The sequence below is a fragment of the Pteropus vampyrus genome, unplaced genomic scaffold, assembly GCF_000151845.1.
Source record: "Pteropus vampyrus isolate Shadow unplaced genomic scaffold, Pvam_2.0 Scaffold109, whole genome shotgun sequence".
In the NCBI taxonomy this organism is placed as follows: domain Eukaryota; kingdom Metazoa; phylum Chordata; class Mammalia; order Chiroptera; family Pteropodidae; genus Pteropus; species Pteropus vampyrus.
This window is the reverse complement of record NW_011888890.1, coordinates 1,005,469-1,031,109: the sequence shown is the minus strand read 5'-3', so window position 1 is coordinate 1,031,109 and position 25,641 is coordinate 1,005,469. Positions and strand designations below refer to the sequence as shown.

General features: G+C 33.1%; 1 protein-coding gene across 7 annotated transcripts in view; it reads left to right on the top strand.

Moving 5' to 3' along the window:
* The window catches only part of NFIB (nuclear factor I B), a 220,183-nt gene that overhangs the window by 167,919 nt on the left and 26,623 nt on the right, over nt 1-25,641 (top strand). For 2 of the 7 annotated variants that reach the window (XM_011365297.2, XM_011365293.2), the window contains exons 7-10: nt 9,383-9,517; nt 11,775-11,959; nt 16,386-16,524; nt 19,680-19,762. In XM_011365297.2, the coding sequence (XP_011363599.1) occupies nt 9,383-9,517; nt 11,775-11,959; nt 16,386-16,524; nt 19,680-19,762 (542 nt within the window). Of the gene's footprint in view, nt 1-9,382; nt 9,518-11,774; nt 11,960-16,385; nt 16,552-19,679; nt 19,763-25,641 lie in introns of all 7 variants that reach the window. The other 5 variants (XM_011365294.2, XM_011365292.2, XM_023533691.1 and 2 more) reach the window with 3 other exon arrangements.

Below are 25,641 nucleotides of genomic sequence, written 5' to 3'. Positions count from 1 at the left end.
TCTGGCTTTACTCAAGACACTTTATCATTGTTTGTTAAAATGAAATTGCTTAATGGGCAAAAGCATTTTGAAGTGTTTTTAAAAAGCAGTTTTCATTTATTCGGTATTCACTCTTTTAGTGCTGTTCTTCATCATTCAAAGGATTTTTTTTTAATGTCTCAGGAAGGTGTTTGTGAGCTTCAAAGGGGTTTAAGTTTTAACTTTGTAGTGGGTGTAGGTGTTGCCTGGAGAATTTTTTTTTTTTTTTTATAGAGATGTGATAAATAGAGGCTTGTAGCAACATGCTACTTACTGTGCTTGAGTTGGAATACACTATAGAGAGAGACTTAAATTATCACAAACATTTTAAGTTGATGAAGAATACAATACTATGTTCAAGTATAATTAAGATTAAGTAACTCAATGATAAAGTAAGAATTTTCATTCTTTTAAACATGAAAACTATTATACTTTCTCCTTTAAAAAAGCCTGATTTCATTTTTTAAAAGCTTGAGATGTAATTGAAGATTATATGGTACCCCCTCCTAATGTAGCTTGCCATTTCTCCAGTTATTTTAGAGTATGATAAATGTAAATGTATATCTGTATATAGAGATAGTTCTTAACATGGCAGCTAATTATTTTTTGAATCATCTGGTATCATCACCAAACTACTGTAGTGGGATTAACTCCATATGTCTTGTCATAACATTCAGAGCTTTTCGTTAACTTGGAGTGTGTGGGAAGACTTAGTCGCATTTGCCACACAATCATAAAATTTTATATCCAGAGGAGTCCTTAGAAACAGATATTCAGATATCCTTTTTTTCTTCACTTGTATTCTCAAAAACACATTGTTTTTGCTGTTAGCTAACTAAATTGCAGATGTTACCTTTAAGCTTTTCATTGAACGCTTTTGCAGCATCCAATTCCTAAGACCAATGGGAGGTATTTCCTTCTCAGTATAATGTCTGGCACAGTAACAAGACCCAATATTGTCCACCCATCACTGAGGATTATTTATAAAAATTGTGTGTATATCTACCTACAGGCAATATTTTCTTCCCCCAAAATATGTATTTTACAATTTCTTTTTATTACAAAGTAAGACTTATTTGTGGGGGATTTGGCAAAACAAACTGTCGAATATAATAAGAAAATAAAAACCACCTATAATTCAGTCACATAGATGTAACCTTGTTAATATTTAGCTGTATTATATGATAATCTATTTTCAAGGTTTTTTTTCTATGAATTTCCTATTCATGTTTTTTTGTACTAAATTGGGCTTAGATGACATATGCTATTTTGTAAATTATTTTCTTTTTTTATCTTTCATTTATAATATAATAGCACTTTGCCATGTCATTTAATTTCCACTTTCTAATGACTACATACTATGCCACCCCAATGGCTATACTATAAATTTTTAAGTATCTGTTTTGCTCATGGATGTTTAGGTAGTTTCCAAGTTTTTATATGATGAATAAAGATACAGTGAATATCACTGCATTCAAATCTTTATGCTTAAATCTGTTTAGTTTGTTCCTGTCTCATTCTGTTCATTGTCCCCAGTGCCTAGTATACTTCCTGACACAATGTCACCAAGTAGATGCTCAATGAAATTTTGTTAAAGAAATAAGTTTCTCCTATAGAATTACTGAGTTAAATGGTATATCCATTTCTAAGGCTTTTGCTAAATATTGGCACAGAATCCACAAAAGTCTTATCAATTTACAATTCAACTAGCAGTGCTCCACTGTCATCTGTAATATTTACACATGGCTCTAGAAGCAATTTTGAAATGTGTCCTCTGAAATATATTTAAATAACAGTGTCTCTGTGGCCTTGTAACTAACCATGCACCTCTTTTTTTGTCATTTATATTTCATTTAAACCATTGGGCATCATACCATATCTTTTCTCCCCATGAACCAGGACAACTTCCATTTTATTGTAAAGGAAAATGGGGAAATGCAGATGGTATCTCAGGGACTGTGCAAAGTTTTCAAGTAAAAGTATAGCCTACTTTCTTCCTCCTTCAGGACACACACTTCCTCACGTACTTCCCCGCCATCAGTCCTTTATCTATAGCTGGAACTAAAGTAAGAGTCAGTGTGGTTCTCCACAGGGACACCTATAGAAATAAATACATCAGAGCTTTGGGCTGAGATCTTCTAGGCTTGATAATTGTAGTATTTTATATAACATTTATACAGTTATAAATAACCTCTAACTTTCCTCTTTTCAATACGATTTATCCCAAGACAAAAATGGGAACAGAAATCTGGGTCTCTTTTAGCATTCAGCTGGCAGAGCATCTTCCCTGTCTTCTCCTTGTTCTCTGGGCACAGGGCCCAAGCTGTTTCCTTGTCTCAAGGCTGACTCTGGATTTATGGGTTGAAGTAAAAGTATCAGATTTCTTGCTCTTGAACTCGTCCTACACACTAGATTTGGTAGCTTTTTGTTTATTTTAAATAGTATTATTATTTTATGCAGACAATTCATTTATTTTTTCATGTTGTCTTCAAGTTTCCACCCCAACATTTCAGTAGAAAGCAGAAATTCCCTAGTGCAGCTAACGTTTGTTTTTTACTGTCAGTGTTTTGTTTTGCTTGACAGAGTTTTAATGGAGTAATGGATGTGTTGACCACATTTGCCTTCTTCTAACAATGAGTTTGGTGTCTGTCTCTGGAGAGCTTTTCTATGTCCAGAGTTTTTACAAATCTATAAAACTTTTTTAAACTATAAAAATCTTAAAGCCTGTGAAAAATAAACCTAGAAAACAATAAGTATTAACTTAGTAAGACTTGCCAGGATAATATAATCTTCTCAAATCCTGGTGGATGGACTGTCTCTAAGCTAAATGTTCTCTCAAATGCTCTTTTGCTCTTTGATCTGTATCACACTCATACCAAAGGGTCAAAGATAGTTTTCATTGCACCTTGAGTTTTCTTCTGCTCAAATTAATCCAGTAACATCTGTTCGGCAGCTTGATAATGTAAAAAATAGATAATTTTAAGAATAACTATAGCTCTATAAGCACTTAGTAATAAAAGATACCTTAACAAATATTGGAAAATAAGAGAAGTCAGCAAATGGTGACTCGTACCTATATGTGTTAATTTAGACTTGCTTGCAAGTATAGCATGTAAAGAAGAAATACAGCATAGACATGAATATGTAAAAGGATTGAACTTCTAAAATATTTCGAGGCAATTCATTTCTTTTTTAAGTAGATGGAAATAGGTTTTTCTAAATCATAGGCATGGCGTAGTTAATATATTTTAATTTAGTGTTATGCTGTGCTGAAATAATGACTTCTAAAAATTCAAGAATTCTTGTGTGTTCTTACATAATTGATTTGAAATAGTTGTGTACCATGAGTGTCATTGTAGGGGAGAAGAGTAGAAAAAAATTTTTAAAGAAATGACATGTTTTCTATGTAGGCTATAGAAATCCGAGTTGTAACCTTAATCTATTCAAGCATATTGGAAAAGCTAACATATTGCTCTACTATATGTGAAAAAAGGAGCAGGTGTCCCAGACAGGCAGGTGTTAAGGTGGCTGTTTGAGCTTGCCCTAGATCACTAGTTGACTTCAGTGAAGTTCTACTAACAGGTGTCTAACTGATTGGAGAGCCATGTGACATTTATCCTGGGAGCGGCTTGGATGACAGGCTGCTACAGACTGAGGAAGGGGTCTTTGCTTTGATGAAGAAATTGCCAAAACTCATGTCTCATTAGTGTTTCCTAAGGTTCTTTGGAAGTGAACAACAGTTTAATTAAGGGCTGACGTAAACACGTTTCTGCACACTTTCCCTGCAGCATTTTATCACATTAGAATTGATCAAAATTGTTGCCTTGGGCTGACTTGAACAGATATACATCTGGAGCACCATTTGTGCAAGCTGCCGATGAGTCGAGTACATAACGCTGTGTTACACAGCAACACTCTTCCTTTGTAGATGAAATTACCTTGCTGGGAGATGAGTTGATCTAACTCTTTATTTGCTTAAGCCTTTATCTCTTTGAAGCGATGCTGTGAAATGAATGACACATCAGGGCTGAGGATGTATGTAAGTCATAATGCCAAAAAAAAATTATAGCATAGCTAGTAAAAAATATGTGATAACTTGATTTTGCAAAATACTTATTTAAAAGTATGCTTAAGTCTGAGTGAATCTTAGCTTATATGAGTAGCCCACTTGAACTTTATCTTACATGGTGACTTTTTATTATGAATTTAACTATATAATTGGTTTCTAAAGCCATAACTAACTGTCCAATTATAACTCTAAACATATGTGTAGACACTGAGGCATAACACTGTCAATTTCAATGTTTCTTTTTTTAGATCGGCCTCCCTAATCTTCTGTCTTTAGAATGCTTCCTATAATCTAATATTATCACAATTGCAATTATTTAATGAATTTTTACATTTAATGTCTGTTGTCTCTGCTGAACAGTAAGCATCACCAGGACAGGGAACATGTGGTCTTATTTAACATCTTGAACTTTGTGCCTCGCCATAGTTTCTCACAGTTATTAGAATGCTCTACGTTCAATTACTTCTCATCGGGTGGTATCAATTCAGGCAACCTGCATTTTAACGTATACTGACTATGGTTATTTTGCTTATCCTACGTTACAACTTATCATTCCCCGATACAGCTTCTTTAATATGCAAGAGATTCTAAAACTGCCTAGACACAGTGTCTGCTCTACCTCTTCTATCGTCTTTCAATCCTGGATTTCTAAAAATTCTCTTCCTCAGTAGCATGTTCTTCCAGCCTCCACATATTTTTGTGTCTTTGATTAAATTATCTTCTGTAGGAGGTAAGCCATTAGTAAACTTAAAAAAAATGCATGTGTGTGTATGTGTAATGCTATGGATAAAAGAAATACAAAATAATAATGAAAATCCATCAAGTAACATAAGACACCAACATAAGATCGTTCAGGCAATGTCGATCTCCAGAGTTCCTAGGAAGGATTATTTATGAAGAAAATAAATCAAGTTGGTTCAATGGATAAAATATTGCTCTATAGATGGAATAAGAAGGTAAAGAGACATATAATATTCTAGTACAAGGGACTGTCATATACAAGGAAAGGCACAGAGTTAGAAACACATTCCTCTTGGTTCCCTCCTCCCCAGGGAGGCCATAGGCAAAGTTGCTTAGTGAAAGTTTAAATAAAATGGAATAAGGAAAAAATTTATAAAAACGTGGTGCCATGGTAGATTGTAAAATGAAGAAGACACCATATGAAGGAGATGATTTCGATTACTGTTTTTATTATGAACCACAATGAGGAAGGCCGGGGAAGGAAACTAGACAGGAAAGTCTTGATTCAACCAGGTACAAGTGAAGAGGGCCTAGTGGAAGCTACAAGAACAGAACAAGGAAATGGAGCTGCTGGAAAGTTTCCCTTCTACAATGAATTCATTTATAAACTGTTGCTTTCTAGATCATATTTAAATTTCTTTGTCTGATTTCAAGCCCTCCCTGTCTTTGGCTTCTTTCTCATCAGCCACCAGCAAATCCTGCCTCCTCCTCACCAACAGAAACACCACCTAATCCTTTTCTTATCATCTTCCTTACCTCTCTCTTCAACTTTTTTATTTCACGTATTATTCAACTTATACATTATTATGTATGCATTATTATTCAACTTATTATACATTATTCAGCTTTATTATTATTTATCTTATTTTAACTTAATATTGTTATGTATTATTCTTCCTGCTTGAGGAACAATAGATTGTGAAAAGTGTGACATTTGTTTTTCTTCACAGAAAGGTCACTTAAAACCATCTCTCCAATATATTCGTTCCTCAAGCATTTTTTTTTTCTGTAGCTTATGAGTGCATTAAAAATAGAAGCAATATAATTTTTCAGTTTGGCATGAGGTCCATCAGACTGCAGACATTCAAAATAAAATTAAAATCAAAACAATATTAGTTTGATTCATGATTAAATATAATAGTTAGAAACTCTACCCTTACTTCTGCCAGATAATTGACCTTTCATTTTTATTCCCTCTCTACTCCAGAAATGTTTTTTTATTTTCTTTTGGAAAGGTGGTTTATTTTGTGTCCTCCTAAGTACTTAGTATAGTGTCACACACATGCTTTGTACCAATATATCTTTATTGATTAATGGGCCCAAGTTAATTTCATTTAATGAGAAAACAGAGGCAATTAAGCTTACTTTCTAATACTACCGTTCTTTATGTGTTTTTAAAGAAGTTCATTTCAGTATGTCCAGTGGATCTTCCAATTCTTATTTTTACTATTGAGTTAATTTTGTTGTTTGAAGAAGAGACAGTTCTTGGTTCCTTTTACAACTCGAAGAGTAAATTTTATTCTCTTTCTGTTGTATTGGCGTTTATAATTTTTTTGGTGTGTTTTGAACGTGAAGGTGCATGTCGAAAAGAGAACCTGAAAAATAAATGGGCCTATAATGATTACCTGATAAAGCCAAGTATATCATTTTGACTGAAAAAAAATGCAAAGGCTTTATTTCTCAAAAATTAGAAAATCACCTATATTATCAAACTTCTGTACAAACACCCTTGATTTATGTACCCTTTACAAAAAGAGACTCATGTAAGTTTGGCTGGGTTTAATGAAAATTCTGAAATAGTTACAGTAGTTGCAATAGCCTTGCTTGATCTCCAGAAGTGCCATAACTAGAATGACACTTACTCTGCTTCCCAAGCTCTGGTCATATTTAATTGTTTTTAAATGATGTACAGTAAATGCTTTATTATTTATACTAGAGAGTCTTTAGAAACTGATTTACACAGATTAATTTTATTTGAAATTTATATTTAAGCACAAGTAAAGCATAATAGTGTCAATAGAAAGTTAACCAGTTTCTTTTTCTAAGTTTTTTTTTTTTTTAATTAAAAATTTGGGAGGGAAACCTGCCACATCATCTATAAAGTAAGAGATGGAATAGAGAGGTTTTTTTTTTGTACCTCTACCAATCTATATGATTAATAATCTATGATTAACTTCCATCAGCTCAGAATCTATATTTTGCAGTATTACTTTCTAAAATCACATCACTCTTAAGTGAAATTAAGTATTATTTTTGGCATTTTGAAGGAAACTTAGCTGAAATGAACGTCCTTTTGTTTATTTTTAAATGGTTTTAACGTTTTCTCTCTCTCTCTTTTTTTATAATGGCATGAATAGCTATGGGTTCATTAATAATTTTTTTTTGAGAAAGATATAAGGAAATGATTCACTGACTCATCCAAGTCCTGATAGGTTAGTGATAGTCACCTTATAGCTACAAACACAGCTGTCATTTTTTGTAGACTGTGACGTCTCCTGTCTTTATCCATTTTTTAATTGCCAGCGTGCTGTAAACACATTTAATTTTATTGAATTCTTTATCAAAAATGAGGTAATTTTTCTAATGGTAAAACATAATGATTACTAGTTTCTTATATTAATAGGATTAAACATAATGATAACTAGTTTCATAATATTAATGAAGTCTTTTTCATATCAAAAATTCTTAATTAAAAATGCACATTGATATATATTTTATGTATGATAAAATTTTGGTTTGTTTCTTTTCATAAGAAAATTTTTAGAGATATAAACTAAAATATTTATAGGTAAAATTATATGATGCTTAGGATTTGCTTCAAAGGAATACATGAGGAGGGAGTGTAGATGAGGTAATGATGAAATAAGATTGGCTATGAATTGATAATTGATGAAGTTAGGTGGTGAGTACATGAGTATCAATTACTATTCTACTTGTGTATAAATTTAAAATTTTGGTAATAAAAATATAAATTGTATAGCTCATGATTTTTTGAACACTTTACTATACATTTGTGAACCTTCATAAAAATCAGCATTACTCAGTGTATCAAAAATAGTGTGCATCCCTCTCTTACCAACTGAAGTTTTCTCCTGATTTCTCTATTTGAATTAACTGCATGGTACCATTTTTCAGTCATCCAAGATGATGACCTTCTACATCAGTGATTGATTGAATCAAATTAATTCTGTTTACTGCCTTAGCTCTATCTCTACCCTAATTCCAAGTTCTTGTGATCTGTCTTTGGGCAGTATTAAATATTTATGGAATTAATGAATGATTGAATAAATAAATGCAGCCCTGAATATGTCTTCTATTATAGTACTTTTTACACAGTTTTTGTAATGCCTTTCACTTGTCTGTATGCCCTTACTAGATTTTAAGCTTTATAGCTGTTGAAACTAAATCTAGTTCACTCTTATGTCCTCAGCAACTAGCACAGTGTTTGCATAAATTAGACCTTCAATTAATATTTGTGGAATGAATATATTTATTAATATACCTTCTTAAGTGGTCTCGATGGTTGCTCTCTCCATTTTGGCTAATTCATCCTCCATGCATTTTATGGAGGGATTGCTCTAAACTGTAAATGTGATCCTGGTTCACCCATCAATAGCATTTTTTCATAGGATCAGCATTCAGACATTTATACACAACATCCATGGCCCCATATCACGTGGGTCCTGCCAGCTGCTTGCTTCCTTTATCTCTCTCTGTACTTTCCCACTCCACAGATAATTTGTACTACTTGCATATTTTATGGCCCTCTTTTTTGGAACATTTCCTCTCTCTGGGAATGTTATCCACATCCACATTTTAAACATAGCACCAATGGGGGCACCTTCCTTAACCTGGGGAGGCTGAGGTGATCACTGCCCCTGTGCAGAGAGGCTGGAGAAATAGAAGCAAACACCACAACGCCTCTGCTCTCAACACACGTCCTCCTTCTTGACTGTTGACCACCATTTTCCTACCATTTTCCTTTTCACTGACAGTGCGTATCCCTACAGCAGCAATTACTTTTTATTTTTCTTAACATCTTCACTCTCTCCAGCAAATATTTGCAGATGAGAAAACAAGTAATGAGTTTTCCATAAAAGACGTTAAACCAATGATATACTTACCAGTTTACCAAAAGGTGGTTTCTCACATTTGCACTTGATTTTCTTCTATTGTTTTCCACAGTATAGTCAGCAGGTCAAAGACAAACCCCTGAATTGTGTAAATCTAACAATGAAATGCTGTGGTAAAAAAGACATTGATGTGAACCAAGGGGCCAACAGAAATGTGATACTTTGTTTTTCAGAAGTTCAAGATTTATTTAGTAGTAGAATTATTCTGATGATAGTTTTAATGAAGCGATAGAGATTGTTTCTGATACATATTTCAAAGCTCCAACATAGCTGGAACTTTGACTTTCAATATATGTTTTGTAAAAGAGCCAAAATTGCAAACGTAATAAAATGTTGGAAAATGAGATCTCTTATTATGTTAATGTGAACTTTATAGTTTGAGAAAGTCACAAAGCTTGGGTTTATTCCTCTTCCTTTGCAGATATGTCTTCACCGACTACTATGAAGAAGCCTGAAAAGCCATTGTTCAGCTCTACATCTCCACAGGATTCTTCTCCAAGGTTGAGCACTTTCCCCCAGCACCATCATCCCGGAATACCTGGAGTTGCACACAGCGGTGAGGAGTTTCAGGCATAAGAGGAGAAGCTTCCTTCTTGTTTGCAGAGCCCAAACTCTCAGAGATGGAGTAAAAGTTTTTTTTATAGCTGTGGTGACCATATTTTCTCAGCCAAAGGAGAAGAGGTCATAATCTGATCAAATATTTTCTTCATGTCAATATGTGAAAAAAGATTTTCAAAGCTATACAATTAAATAACATTTATATATGCATTTTCAAATTGCCGTTATTGGAAAGACTGCAATCACAAGAAATTAGAAAATATGTGACACATAGTTAACTATAGCTTCAGGGGTGTTCCTAATTCTATATAGTTAACCAAGAGAAGGATGTAATTTCAGTATGTTGCTGAGTTTAGAGTATTTCCAGAGGCATTAAGATATACAGACACTATTTCTGTACATGTTATTTTCTATACAAAAACTATTATTTATTTGGGAGTGAAATTAACCAGAAAATATAAAAGGTACTTTTCTTTGACAATTGTTTTACATAGACAAATTTTTCCTGTGGGCTAATATACTTGATGTTATGTTTAATAATTTAAATAGGAAAAAGAATCCAGTATTTCACATTTGTACTTTAAAAAATAATTAATATTAAATTCTCTTCCAAAAATTAAAAATAAGCTATAAATAATAAGCAATATAAATAATAAGCACTATCCCTCAAGGGTTTGTGTACAGATATGAGTGAATACCATGATTCAATTGAGCTGAAATTCAGAGCACTTTGACACAAAGTGAAAAGATGCCCAATTTAACTTATGTGTTTGTATTTCTTTAAATTATACTTTCGAAAGTATATACATCTTAAATAAAGTGAAATCTTAATAAGGACTTTTAAGAAACATGTAATTGTTCTCTGCAATGCACCCCTTTAATGGATAATGTGTAAATTTCAGTGTGTGGGAAGAGTATATGAGGCATTTGTTTAAAATGTGTGTTCTGGTGCCTCTCACCCCTAGAGGTCCTCATCTGGTAGGTCTGTGGTTAGGCCCAGGAATCTGCATTGTAATAACAATCCAGAAGATTCTGAGTGCCCTGGACATTCTTTGGGGAAGATAAACAATATTCCTTAAAAGTTTTTTTTTTTTACACATAATTACAAAATTGGAGATAAATTATTCCAGATGATTTTCATTTAAAGGTCATGGAAAGAATTTATTTTTTCATATTGTTTGCTAGATTGTCTCATAAAACATTAAATATTTATCATACATGATTTCCTATGGTTTTGATAGAAATATTAAATAGAAACATATTTAATCTTTACTTCTACATATACTGGTTGGTACTCTTAATTTGTACTTAATGTTTCCCTCAACATTATAGAGAGAATGATCATGCAGTTATAATTTTCCCCATTTTTCAAACTTAAGAATTATATTTCAGAAACTAAATAATAAATTGAGGTCATGCTAATGTGGCAAAATTATAGTACAATTAAACACTGCCCACATTGCATATGTTTTATGTATTATTTCCTTTATAAAAATATGTGATTTATGTGATTTAATATGCCATATGAAAGTTTAAATTCACATTTCTGTGGATTTTATTCTTGGTCTTGTCTTAATAATATCTTTTAAGTTACATATAGTAAAAGTTGGAGTAGGAAGAAAAATAGTTAAAGAATAGAGCTTTTTTTGGTTATGAAAGGAACATTTTTATTAGTTGAAAGTTTCCAGGCTCTGTGTTCAAATTGTAAATTAACAAGGATCAGGCCATTATTTAGGACATTGTTGTTTCTTAATTACTGGCTTTTATTCTAAACAACTGCTAGCTAGGATATATAGAGAAAATATTTATTTGAAATTGGATTACACTTCTGTTTTGAATTTTGGTAGAAAATTGTGGGTCCCCTGCTCTCTAATTAATGTTGTAACTTGGTCTGGAGTTATGAGACAAAGACTTTCTAATCAAAGGGTGTGTTTTGATGGAGAATAACTTTGCTTAAATAAATGTTTTGTGAAGTATTGGCTTAACCTATGAAAGAGAAACCTTGTTTTTTAGTCATTCATAGATCTAGAGAGCAAGATTATTAGTTCCCTAGAGTGTGGGTTAAGTCTATGTGTGCTTAGCAGTACTGGCATTGAAAATAAAAGACTAATTGATATTTTAGGAGAGTTTGGTTAAATCATTGGGAAAAAGTGAATAGCTTTCGGTTTTATAGTTTCACGGCATTCTTTAGGATCAGTAAGGAGCATTAAAGAAAACAGCTAACAAGCCGATCTTTCCTTTTCTATCTTATGCAGTCATCTCAACTCGAACTCCACCTCCACCCTCACCGTTGCCATTTCCAACACAAGCTATTCTTCCTCCAGCCCCATCGAGCTACTTTTCTCATCCAACAATCAGATATCCTCCCCACCTGAATCCTCAGGATACTCTGAAGAACTATGTACCTTCTTATGATCCATCCAGTCCGCAAACCAGCCAGGTAAAAATGAGAGAGAAAATAAGATTAGAGCCTAAGGGAGATGGAACAGGTCTAACTTTAAGAAATGGAGCTTACTCAGACAGTATGTCTGGCAGAACATCAAGCTTTTGAAATCCATCTTCAGGAAGTGTCTTGGTGACTCAATAGATTTTTATTTAAAGGTGGCTGAATGACAGGTAGGAAGTGTGTTGCCCCAATGGGGCACATTTGTGAAGATGTTTTTGGTTTGATGTTTTTAGATTTTTATTGACTGAAGAGAAAGTTTATGCAGAAGGTACATTGACAAAAACGCTCTGAGCTGGAGTTCACACCTCTGAAATACCTGGCTTGACACATAGACAAAGTGCTTATTTCAGGCAAGAGCAAGGTATGCGCTAAAATAAACACACACAAAAGAACTTACAGTTGTATTTATAGACTAACAATTAGGTATTAAAATAAGCTTTGGTAATGTAAACATTCTCAATGTTTGATGACTACTTGAATATTCTTTGCACAGACATGACTACATTTAATAATGAGTGACAGTACCAGAAGTGTCTTTTTTTTTTTTTTTTTTTTTGGTAAACATTGGTTCTAGGGATTCATTGTGTAAGTGTAGTGACTCATGTGCCCTTTTCACTCCCTAAACATGTGGTTTCTTCCATGGAGAGGTCACTTCATTAGGGATTTGATATAAGAGGATTTTCCACAGTCAAGTAGACAGTCTTTGTGCCAAAGCTGTGTCTATCAATAATCGTAATGTCCGAAATCTGTAATATAATTCTGAGCTTATGGTCTGGTATTTGTCTTTGCTGCTTTACTTCCAAGACTCCTTATTATATCTCTTATAGTTCTGAGAGATTTTCGTAAACATTCTGTTACTGATGTTCAGTTAGCATATTAATTTAGAATTAACAAAGAAAGATGTGGGGAGAGAAAACCCTTTGGCCTTAATTTGAAGCAAAATGGTTCTTTCTGAATGTTTTATTTTAAATAGCATGTTGGGCAACCATTCGGGTTACTTAAAAAGTTACCTGTAGTTTTAGTTCCATTGACTAATAATACTAAGCTAAATACACCAATCTTGAACTTGAAGTTAAACTATATTTTAGAAGAAAATGTCCAAATGGTCTAGCACTTTTAATGACTGTAATGCTACTTACAAGTAAAACAATGGGGTGTTACTACATCAATTTGATAATAAAATTTGCTGTCAGAGCATAGATTCGAAAGTCTCAGTTCCTCAGAGCATTCTGCTAGACTCAGCTGGGAACAGTGCATACAAGGTCTGATTTTAATTTGTGTAGAATTTCCATGAATAACAAAGTCTAATTAAGACATCCATTAAAAGTCCTTAACGTTAATTCAGTGTGGAAAATCTTAGAGTTCCATTGGATTTTTTTTTTAAACTGATGTCTTAATTAGGCACTGTTAGGGGAAAAATTATGCAAATTAAAATCAGGCCCTTAATGTTACTCATTTCTTTAATTATTCAGTACTTTTTTTTTTTTTACATATATTTCAATTTCTTTATAAGTTAAGAGGCTGTATTAGGTGGTAATCTGCCTATATTGTCCTAAGTTTTTCTTCATATTTTCAACATAAAGATCCAACTTCTAAGAGAAGCATCGTACTCTCATCTCAATTAAAAAAAAAAATTCCCTCTTAGGATTTTGTATAATAGGAGCAATGAACTAAGTAGGATAATCCTTTCCTAATGCTGTTCAACTTCATCTTCAGATGAGATGTCTTTTCATATCTACAGTATGGAAGTTCATCTATTAAAAGTGTTAAAAGAGAGGCTTTTTAAAGTAGCTTCACCTGTTTGAACTAGTAGAAAACTGAAAAGAAATAACCCTCTCATTCTTGTGACCCTGCGTTTCAGGAAAGTTGACTGTATTGGCTTGGGTTTTCTTTATGTCACTTCTGTTATTTTTTAAAACTGAAACATCTGGTGGTTCATGTTGATTCAGTTCCAGTAGACAAAGCTTGCAGAATGGTAATGTATTTTGTCACAGCGCTTCTTAACATTATTGTCATTCATCTTCTGTCCCATGCTCTCAGGTAGGTACTGTTAAATTGTTGTGGTGAACACAGTATACAGAAATGCTTTTTTACCACCGAATGTTCCACCAATGATAAAATGAGATCAGTCCTTTTTCTTTCTTTCTTCTTCTTCTTTTTTTTTTTTTAGTTTCATGGATTTAATACAAAATATATTTTAAAAGATAAAAGGAAGATGTAGGTGAAGAGATTTATAAGGCAAAGTTCCAAACGGTCCTGAGTGCAGGTGCTTCTCTCCCCAGGGTGTTAGGGTATGTCACCCTTCAAGCACATGAATGTGTTCACCAACTTAGAAGGTCTCTGAACCCCTTTGGTTAGAGGTTTTATTTATTTATTTATTTACTTACTTACTTACTTACTTACTTATTTTTTTATGGTGACATTGGTTAATGAAATCCAGTAAGTTTCAGGTGTACAGTTTAAAAGTAAAGCAAATATATATATGCATTGTGTGTTCACCTCCCATAGTTAGATATCTTTCACTACATATTTGACCCCTTTTACCCCAGAGATCAGTCCTTTTTCTTGAGTGAGACATATAAAACAGTCTTTTGCAATATTCAAGTAACCAGAAGTTGATGATCTGCTTCAGAAACAGACTCGTTCCCTTTGAAAGGAAAAATGGTATACTGAAGGGGTTTTTTTTTTTTTTTTTTGAGCAACATTATATCTGCTTTCATTTTTAACTCCACTTCACACCCATTAATTTGCATTTCGAAATGAGACTCTTGATATTCAGCTTTTTAGCTCTAAAAATGGGGGGAAAAATAAGTACTTGTACACCTGTAGTCAACTGTTTCTTCCCAATATCCTCCAGCGCTGCACTGATTTTGATTGTTAAGTTAAGCAACTGAAATGCCTTGTCTTCGCCATAGCAATTTAGAGATTAATTACATTGCTGCTGCACCAATTAGAGTGAGACAGTCATGCTATTTAATGGAATATTTTAAATAAAATTAGTTTAAAGATATAACTCTCATAGGCTTCTGTAGGGGGAAATTCTGGTCAATTTTCCTGACATAAAGTTAAATATTTAAAATTACTCATGAAGAATAGTCAGGATATTCAAGAAGTCCATTTTCTTTACAGAAGAAATATTGTGGCCTCTGAGGAACCCAACCAAAGCCTTAGTTCATGTCTCTAAGTTACTGTATTTAAGTATTATCAGCCATTTCTCTTTTTCTCTAAAGAAATGTCTACTTTTAACTTCTGTGCAGGTATGTAGATAAATATTCTGCTTCATTGCTTCTATGCTTTTAGCAATGCTGATTATAAAGACTAAATATTTGTGGAGAATATCCTCACAGCAAATTGTTATGTACACCATGCAGTGGAGAATTCCAACACGAGTGTTAATTAAAAATAGCATTCTCTGTCTAGAAAAAATACATTCAAGTATTTCTTCAAACAGTGCACCCTTAGGATTTTGTCTCCTGCCATGGATACTATTTTTGTACCCGGGGCTAAAACTCAGATAATAATATCTTTTCTATCATTGCCCAGGGGATTTTATCTGTTAATTCCCACAAATGTCAACAATAAATGTTTTGTGTAACTCTCCGTGCCCAACAGTGGAAGAGTAACTCAGGTAACAGAGTGTATTTGATTGCCCTCTGCTTGACTTCAGCACATTTTAATTTACTTTGGAAATCTTTTATTTGTAGATGTAAAGTCAGAGACCTAGTTCAGCATTTTATATCATTGTATGGATCTGAAATTTTAAATGCTTTAAATATCATTCTATCTGCTTGTATTAGTAAATTGTCAATAGTTGAGTAGAGATCCTAGAATCTAAATTGCCTGGTGTGTATATCTGAGTGTACCTATGTGTGAACAAGAGCTGGAGGTTTTGTATGCAGGTTGGGCCTTGACTATAAATGATGGAAATTATTCAGTTTGATGTGTTTGATTGCCTAGATATTCTTGTCTTCCTTGTGTCAATGACATCGTCATTTAGGTAAAAATTGTTTTCTGAAAGCCAAAACTGACTATAGAAAATGAAGACCAGAGAAGAAGCACTGGTTCTTGTTCTCACTAGCTCAGTAATGACTTCCATTTTAGCCTTGAGCTACGCATTTAGGTATTCGCTTGAGCTTTCTGGCCTACTAAATGAAAGGATCATTTCTACCTGCCCATGGAGTACTGTAAAGACAGTTAACCGATATAAAGTGCTTTGAAGGTAAAGACTTTCTTTTAAATGCTGCTGCTTTGTATTACTACTAACCATTGACTGACCTCTCTGACTCAGACTTGAGAGGGCCTGTTTGGCAGTTACGCACAGTGTGCAGGGTCCACTTGGCTGAGTATGCTGAGTGGAGTTTTTGGACAAGATGACTGCCTTTTGGATTGTTTCACCCGGCATTCTGTTTTTGTTTTGTAGCCTAACAGCAGTGGTCAAGTAGTAGGGAAAGTGCCTGGCCATTTCACTCCTGTCTTGGCACCCTCTCCCCATCCCAGTGCAGTGCGACCTGTGACCCTGACCATGACAGATACTAAACCCATCACTACATCCACTGAAGGTGAGGCAGCTTCACCTACAGCAACCAGTAAGTATTTCTGTAGGAAATGAGAAATGTCCATCAAAGGCACCATTGGATATCTGATCCAAGGTGGAAAACATGGCAATTTTTCCAGCTACCCAACCAGATGGAGATTTCTCATTTATGTGGAACCAGCAGGCATGTATGTGGCCTGGCTATCACATGCTCTCTCTTATCAAATTTCAATCAGTGCATCTTATTTGAAAAGGGAGAAGCGTAATTGTTTGAGTAAACAGCTATAACAAAAATAATAAGTCATGCCTGCTTGTTCAAGGTATACACTGAAAATGCACTGAATAACCTAACGCAGTATACAAGGTTTTTATATCATCCCAAAGAGAGATTAGATAATTGTTACTTATCGGAACATTCCTATAGGAATCAAGTCCCTTCGCATGGCAGACTGAATCAGTGCCTCCTCTGTAAGATAATTGCATGTTTACATTACTGTAGGTTATGTCATTGTAAAAACAGTCACACAGTGTTGGGTGCAGAAAACATCTTAAATGTAGTATTAGGCACATGTAAGCAACCTGCTCTTTCTTTGTCTTCAACTTAAAATTTTTTTTTATTATTATTTCTCCTATCATAGTACATCAGGTACTATGCTTTTAGCATGGCCATAACATTTTAAATGTCAGTTATTTAGCCAGTGAACTTACACAGCACATACCAATAACTCAAATGATTCCTTTGTTTCTTAGTGTAGAATAATCATAAGTACACAAGGAATTATTACACAATTTTTCAATTAGCTTCATCCAGACTACCAGCTTCCTAGCGCTGGAGCCAGTATGCATAGATTGGTAGATTAGAATGGATAAAGTTTCAGTCAGGAGGAATTAGCATGCTCCTTCTCAGTTATACATACTATATCTTAAATTCAGAGCTTCTATTTTTTTACCTAGAGCAAGAAAATCCCCATGTTCTGCAAATTCCTATATGAAATTACGGAGCCAATTGGAACCACCACTGGCTCTTTCTCTGCCATTAGAAAGATGCTCTTTTTGTGTGTGTGTGTGGCTTCTGAAAACCTAGGAGGAAACCCTACAAGAAAAATGGACAATACTTTGAGTATACAGTGAATTCAGCATTTCTTTCTCACAATTCATGAGGCCTCAGAGACTAAGAAGTCCATATAGGCTCGTAATTCCCATCAATAATCATTAAATGCTAAGTAACTGGTTTGTTGGTAGAGGATCCATCACTAGTGAACATTTTCTTGAATGCACGGATGGATGAGGCAGCCAAGAAAGACTAAAAATTATTTTGTTCTAAAGATTAGCTATGCATATTATAGTCATTGAAATACTATACATTCAAATTTTAAAAGTGGATGTCTTGGCACCTTTGAACAAACAAGTCAGCAATTTAAATAAAAGAAAAGGAAGCAAAGATTTTTTTTGAAGTATTTGGAAGACTATCACAGGAGAAATGATCAAAACCAAGTTCCAGAAACTTCTGGTACCTACTCGTATAGTGTTATTAACAGGAGAGAGTCAAGGGAAGATCAGACCCAAGTGATCGCAGCTCACTTATGGGAGTACAGTCAGCCTGTCTGCTAATTAATTGTTCTTATATTCACATACAGGTTGATCAAAAAGGAATCTGATTTGACTAATAAAATTATAAAATATTTAAAAGATGGCTGCATCAGTTCATTTTCCATTCTTGCATTAAATACAGTGAGTCATTTTTCTTTCCTCGAAACAAACTTGTAGCTCCAGCTTCCTAGGTACCACTGACAGTGAGAATTGGTAAGTCAGTACAATTAAAGATAACATAGAGATCAGGGAAACCTTTTTCTCATGGTCGAAAAGAAGTAGCACAGACTTGCCACCTACTCTTTAAGGATGAGGCTCTTCTCCAGCTGTCCATGCTATGCTTTGAATTCCAGAAGCCCAGAGATTGAATAGGAGCCACTGGTTGCCCTTGCTTGAACCCTTTATTCTGGAATAATTAAAAGGTGAATTGTGAGCATCTTCACTGTCTTAAAAAGTTAACCTAAAAAAGCCTCGATAGATCAAATTCTGCAGTCCTTCAGATTGAACATGGCAGAATTAATATATTGATTTTTAAAAAGCCTTTTTAAAATTAATGTCCTGATTTCTTGTTAATCTGATGGTTTTAAACCAAACATTTTAGTTTTTGTCAGACCTGTAAATATAACATAAATGGTTAAAATTTAGTTTTTCTGTTTATTCCAATATGAAACAATGGAATTGGCTAGTGTTGGGAAGATACATTAGTTCTTTCCTTGTAAAAAGAAACAAAATTCTTTAGGAATAGGGAGATGTTTTTTGTTGTTGTTTTTGAAAAACTCACCCTCTACCAAAAAGCACTTATACAAAGAGTACTTGCAAGGTGAGACAGTAATAATTCAAGGAGTGTTCACCGTATCTATTTCCTACCTGGTGGCCATGTGTTTAAAAGTTGCCATTAATTCCCCAGGCCATTCACAAGAAATTGATTTTTTATGCTTATGGAAAAGAAATAATTTTTTGTTCCAAAAACATTTCTATCAAACTTAAGGTCATTTTCACATTAAATAAAATACTGAGCTAATTTATTCTATATGATATAATAATAAGAATAGGCTTCTCCTTATGTTAGTAATATTAGATTTTCTTTCTAGTAAGACTTTTAAGTAAGACATTTTTCATCCTTTATTATCAAGCACATCTGTTTAAATCCAATCATTAAAAGCTTTCACTTTTTCCTGATAGACTTTCAGTCTGCTTTTACATTTAGACTCACAGACCATCATTTATTATTCCATTATTAGATAATTAATATCTGATAAAAAAAAAATACAACTAGGAAAAGAGTCCTTCTATTTAGCCAGTCCTTGGTATTCCTGCAAGACTAACTGGAGCACATAAGTGTGAGATGCTACACCAAACAATGGGATATGATTCACTGAATAGATTTTTGGGGAGGGGGATAAATTGGTTGATTTGAAATCAACTACCATTCCGTTTATATCACTCAGTGTTCACTCAGACAAAACAGAAGAAAAATAGAGACTTTTTTTTGGTTCCAAGTCCCACTTCTCTGGGTTTCTTTTACGTGGACAGGGTATTCAATCTGATAGTTCACAATTTTTATCTTTGTTTTTGTTCTTCCTTAATCAGCCTACACAGCCTCAGGCACATCTCAAGCCAATCGATATGTGGGACTAAGCCCAAGAGACCCATCCTTCCTACATCAGCAACAGGTGGGCAAGTTTCACCCAGGTGTGATGGTGTAGCCACGCTTTCGCATTGGTGCTTTTCTCCATGCTGCCTCTCAGATCTGGACTCAGAACGGGGCTCACGGGGCTTCTGAGAAAGAAATCGATCATTTCATTTTCCAAAATATTTTCTCATTTATCTTTTGTTTCTTGCCTCTCTGAACAGGGTTTCTCTCATTGGCTCAAGACCTTTTCCACCTCTGTAACATTATATATCGATGGCATTCATGAATAACAGTATGTCAGCCAAAGAGTATGTTTCTGTCTTATTGGCTGTTGAGAACTTAATAGCCTATAGCTTCCAAAGAAAAAAAATTGAAAACTGATTTAAAAGCCAATTAGAGTAGAAGCAGTACACAATTTGTGTTTTTGAGCTTTCATATTTTCCAGATGTTTTACTCCCCATTTTTGTATTTTAGTCCAAGAAGATGAGTTACGAAGCTAAAATCTCATGCGACACATCATTCCTATTTTAATAGGTTTAAATTGGTTTACTGATTTTAGATGTGATAAAACACTTTTTTTTGTTCTGCTTTCTTACATCATTTATGTTTCAAGTAGCATTTTAAATTTCACATCTCATTAATGCCGTAAATTTAATGCAAATGAAGTGTTTACCCAGACTGTGAAAATATACAGCCAGGATTAATGGTGGCTTATAAACAAATTAGCCACAGTGAAAAGCATGGACCATACCAATACAGAAATCCCACGATTCCAGTTACAGGATGACAGAAATAATTTTAACCACTTCAGAATTTAAATATATTTTATGATGCATATGTTTGCTGCACTCAAGTTTTGATAGCAGAGCGATTTGAAATTAACAGTGTGCAAAATATTACATAGGGAAAAATAGGCTATAATGAATAAGAAAGAGCTGGTATTAACTAACTTGCTCTTCATTTATAACATAAGTTGTATGTGCATATGTGTGAGCTTTTACATACGTAGTAAGCCCACATAGTTACTCATGCCAGCTTCTTTTGCTATAGACCTGTCCACCTAGCTTATGCTATTGTTCTCATCTTTACTGTGCTTCACGTGTAATTCTCCAGTTCAACCCTGTTGCAGACCAAGGTGGCAGACTGCATGTATTAAAGGTCACCACATGCAGAGTTCAGAGAAAATCATAAGATGATAGCTTATTCAAGATACTTGACGTTTTGCCAGGTTTAAAAAAAGCAAAACAAAACAAAACAAAAGAGTGAGAACTAACTGAAAACATCTGTACATAGTTATGAAAATACCAAGTAATAATTAGTGGTTTTGCCAGCCATTGGCTTTTCAACATAATTCTCTGGAATGTTGCTTTTTTCACCTCTAAAATTGCTATAATATGAAATGTGTTATAATTACTATAATATGGTTCTATTTGACAAATGTATATGTTCATTGTGTTTTTTAAAAACTTATTCAAGATTTATAGGTTTTAGAGACTTGTTCTTTTAAAAATTATTCCACATATTTTCATAAATAGTTTTGTCATGGGATTTACATTATTCTTTATGACACTTCTCTAATTCCAGTTAATTTTTAATTCATAGAAACATGCCTTCATTATTTAAACCTTTAGACCCAAACACATTCAGAATATTATAACCAATTCCATGTATTTAAAAGCAATCTTTCCCTTCCTCTGTCCTAATCTATGAAAGCTTTAATTTTTTTATTTATCACTTATGACAAACGAAACCTCAGGTAATTATGATCACAAAACTTCATTATATAAAAGTTACTTCCTGTTTCACATATCGAAGGATAAATCAAGAAAATTTAGCTAGCATCATGAAAACATGAATCTTAACATAGATAGGATTCTAAGCCCATTTTAATTGAAAAAAAGTACATACATATATATATATATATATATATATATATATATATATATATATATATATATATATGAGTTCCGGAACTTTTTTCATCAAAGACCAGAAGACCAGAACTTGTTTTTTAAGTGGACAGTGTCAAGTAAGACCCTTTACAATATAAATATGATTTGTTTGATCAAATGTGATTGATATTTATAAAATATATAATGTGCATTGATCCTTGGAAGAAAAAACTATATAAGCTTCATAACTAAAATTTTAATGTTCAATTTTAAATGCCATGCAGGCAGATAATTTGTCCTCTATATAATGAAAGTGTTAGTGCTACTTTTTGAATTGAAGAAGCCCAATATGCTAAATTCATAATGAGCTACAATTTTGAGGCATGCAGAAAATGAATGTATATGCATATCATACTATATATGTATATTACTAAACTAAGGCTCCAGTTAAGAGTTTATTTTATTCTTTTAAATTTTAAAAAGCATCATAGAGATGAAGTTTTATGTTTATTATCCAGGAACAGAGGGAGAGAAATAGTCTAAATGACTTTAGTAGAGTAAAGGTTATTCTTTTCGACTGCAGAAATGAGATTGATTTACTGCGTCCTTTCATTACTTTACAAAGATTTAAAAGAGACCACTTTTCTAGCAGCAGGTTCTAAATGCATTTGATTTAAAGTACTCAATGATGAATGAGTACTTTAAACAAAAAGACAACAAACTGGGAGAGGATATTCTGGGAGAATATATTCGCTTATAATACATCTGATAAGAGGTTAATATCCAAAATATATAAAGAACTCATATTACTCAACAACAACAAAACAAACAATCCAATTAAAAAATGGGCAGAAGATCTGAACAGATACTTCTCCAAAGAGGAAATACAGATGGCCAATAGACATGAAAAGATGCTCAAGGTCACTAATCATCAGAGAAATGCAAATTAACACCACAATGAGATATCACCTCACACTTGTCAGAATGGCTATCATCAATAAATCAAAGAACAAGTGTTGGAGAGGATGTGGAGAAAAAAGAAACCTCATACACTGTTGGTGAGATTGCAAATTGGTACAGCTACTATGGAAAACAGTCTGGAGGTTTCTCATAAAATTAAAAACGTATATACCTTTTGACCTAGCAATTGTAATTCTGGATATTTATCCAAAGAAAACCAAAACAATAATTCATAAAGATTTATGCACCTCAGTGTTCATGGCAGCACAATTTATAATAGGCCATATATGGAAGCAACCTAAATGCCTATCAACAGACTATGGATAAAGAAATTATGGTTCATATATACAATGGAATATTATTCAGCCATTAAAAAAAATGAAATCCTACCATTTGCACCGACATGGATGGTCCTAGAGGTTATTATGCTGAATGAAATAAGTCAGAGAAATATAAATACCATATGATTTCACTTATATGCGGAATCTAAGGAACAAAAAGAACAAACTAATCAAAAACAGACTCACAAATATAGAGGAAAATGTGGTGATGACCACAAGGGAGGGGGTTTAGGGAGCTGGGAGAATGGGGTGAAGGGTTAAAGAAGTACAAATTAGTAGTTGATAGATGGTCATGGGGATGGGGAGCACAGTATAGGGAATGCAGTTAGCATTAATACAATGGCAAGGTGGGAAACCAGAGGAGAGAAAGAGCAATTAGGGAGATCATTTTATAAACTATATAAATGTCTGACCAATGTACTGTATACTTGAAACTAATCAAATAAATTTAAATAAATAAATAAATAAAATAAAATTTAAAAAATAACAATAGATACCTTTTAATGACAGAAAAAATGTGATAAAATCAAATGCAGTTAAGGTTATAAGGATATCACCATATCTTTTTTTTCCCTATGTAAATTTGATAGAAATTTGGCTTTTTTTGTAGGGAATATCCAATATTCCCTCTGGCAATATTGCAATGGAAACTCAAAAGTATTTTTATATATTTCATCTAGAAATTTACTATCAGTAATTTGTTCTCAATAAATAATTCAAAAAATAAAAATTAAATGGACAAATATAAAAAAATTTTGAATGAAATGGAAAATCAAGGAGTTCATGAAATAAAGGTAATCAATCATTTTATATTAGCTAGGAGAAATTCAAAATTAGAAAGGCGATAGTTTTAGTCTGAGAGGGTTCTTTTAAACATTCCCATAGCCTTCAATATACATGACCTCTTAAGAATAAATATTATCACCAGGTACATTCTTCAGTTCATTGGCAGCTGCTTTATAAAGATTTATCCTTTTAGGTTATGAAAAATATTGGTGTGCATTGTTGAGTGCTATTTTTATTTTAGAAAAGAACTTTAATATACCCTATGTAAATTAGAGTTAATAACTAATTTTAAATTGTTGAATAATTTTGACTATCATAAAAATCTTTCCACAAAATGACACTAAAGCAGAGCTTCCAATGTAATCATTTCTAACACACAAGGATATTGACATTCTTAAATCGAGATGGAAAATATTAAAATTAACCCTGTGTTCCACTTGTAAGTGTATTCATATTTGCAAATCTGAATACTAAAAGTATATGCTGCCATATCCATTAACTTGGTACACATGCAGTTGTTATTAATAAGTATACATCTCCATGTTCCTTTTTATAATGTCATTACTGATTTAAACTGGTGACTAACTGCCTTGAAATACTAGTTTTTTTCAGACACAGGAATTTCACTTATTATTGTAAATATATCTCATTTGAATCTAAAAAATAAAATCACATAATCATGAAGAATATTTCAAAACGATTCATATAAACCAGTTAATAATTTGCCATTAAAAAAATTCTGTCTAATGAGTCATAATAATCAACTCATGCCAGCTGATCAGGACTTTAAAATTTTCCTTTTCTTTTAACACGATCTCTAATGTTTTTCAAGGTTTGTAACTAGATTGTCTTTGGGATGATTGTCTTATTTAATGCACCCACTGTTGGCATGTGGGAAATTAAAATTAGAACTTCAATCAGAGCTTTATTCTTCTTTAACTTTTCTATTGGAAGATGGTGTGATGGCTTGAAGAACTCGTGGGTCCTGCCTTGGCAAACTGAACTGTTTAGTCTCTGCTGAGAAATGTCTTTTTTATGATTTGGAACTTTTCCTGAGGTGTCAATGACCTCCTCTCTGACATAATCTTATAAAAGTTTCATAAAATGTGGTGGTTCTTTTTCTCCCTATATTTCATGCACACACTATGCACATTCATTATGATAAGCAATGAAGGAACTACATTTCTCAAGTTTTGTCTCTCCTTGAGATAGGGGGAACTATATAGCAGAGTGATGGATGTCGTTAGAAAATACAGAAATTAGTTTACAATCCAGTCTAACAATTGCAGTATAAATGGCAAATATGAGACAATTTTGACAATATTCCAGCTAAGGAAGTAGTTAGCCTCTTAATGAATTAGCTAAATCGCAGGCCTTCTTTCTTTGCTATCGTAGAAAATTTGGTAAGATAAGAGGGTCTAGTTAACTTGATTATCACCATTTTATTTGAGTGTAAGGTCATAGTAAAAACATAAATCCTTACTATTACACATCAATACAACATATTTAAAAAAACTTACTGCAAGTTAATAAAAGTTGGTAGCTAAGAAATCTTGTTTGAAAGTAAAAGATTGCTATTTGAACCAGCTATTGAAATGTATATTAACCTTTGATATAGAGTTAAAATTTTTGATGGAAAAAATGGGAAGTCACTTTTGCTTTTCTTAAGTGAGACAACAAAGTAAGCTCTAGTTTATAAGATATAAAGCTGATTTTCATAATCTCGAAATTATAATCTCCTGACTATATATACTACTTATTATCAGAGCTAATGAATGAATAGCCTGACCAACTCAGGTCCTTGTATTACTGATCACAACTGCATGGATTTTATTGAGCTTCAGCATGTTATATTTCTTGCATGACTATATAATGCTATTATTTCAATTTCAATTTCTGGGCTACTTTTTATCAAAATATTTTAATTTTGAAAGTAGATT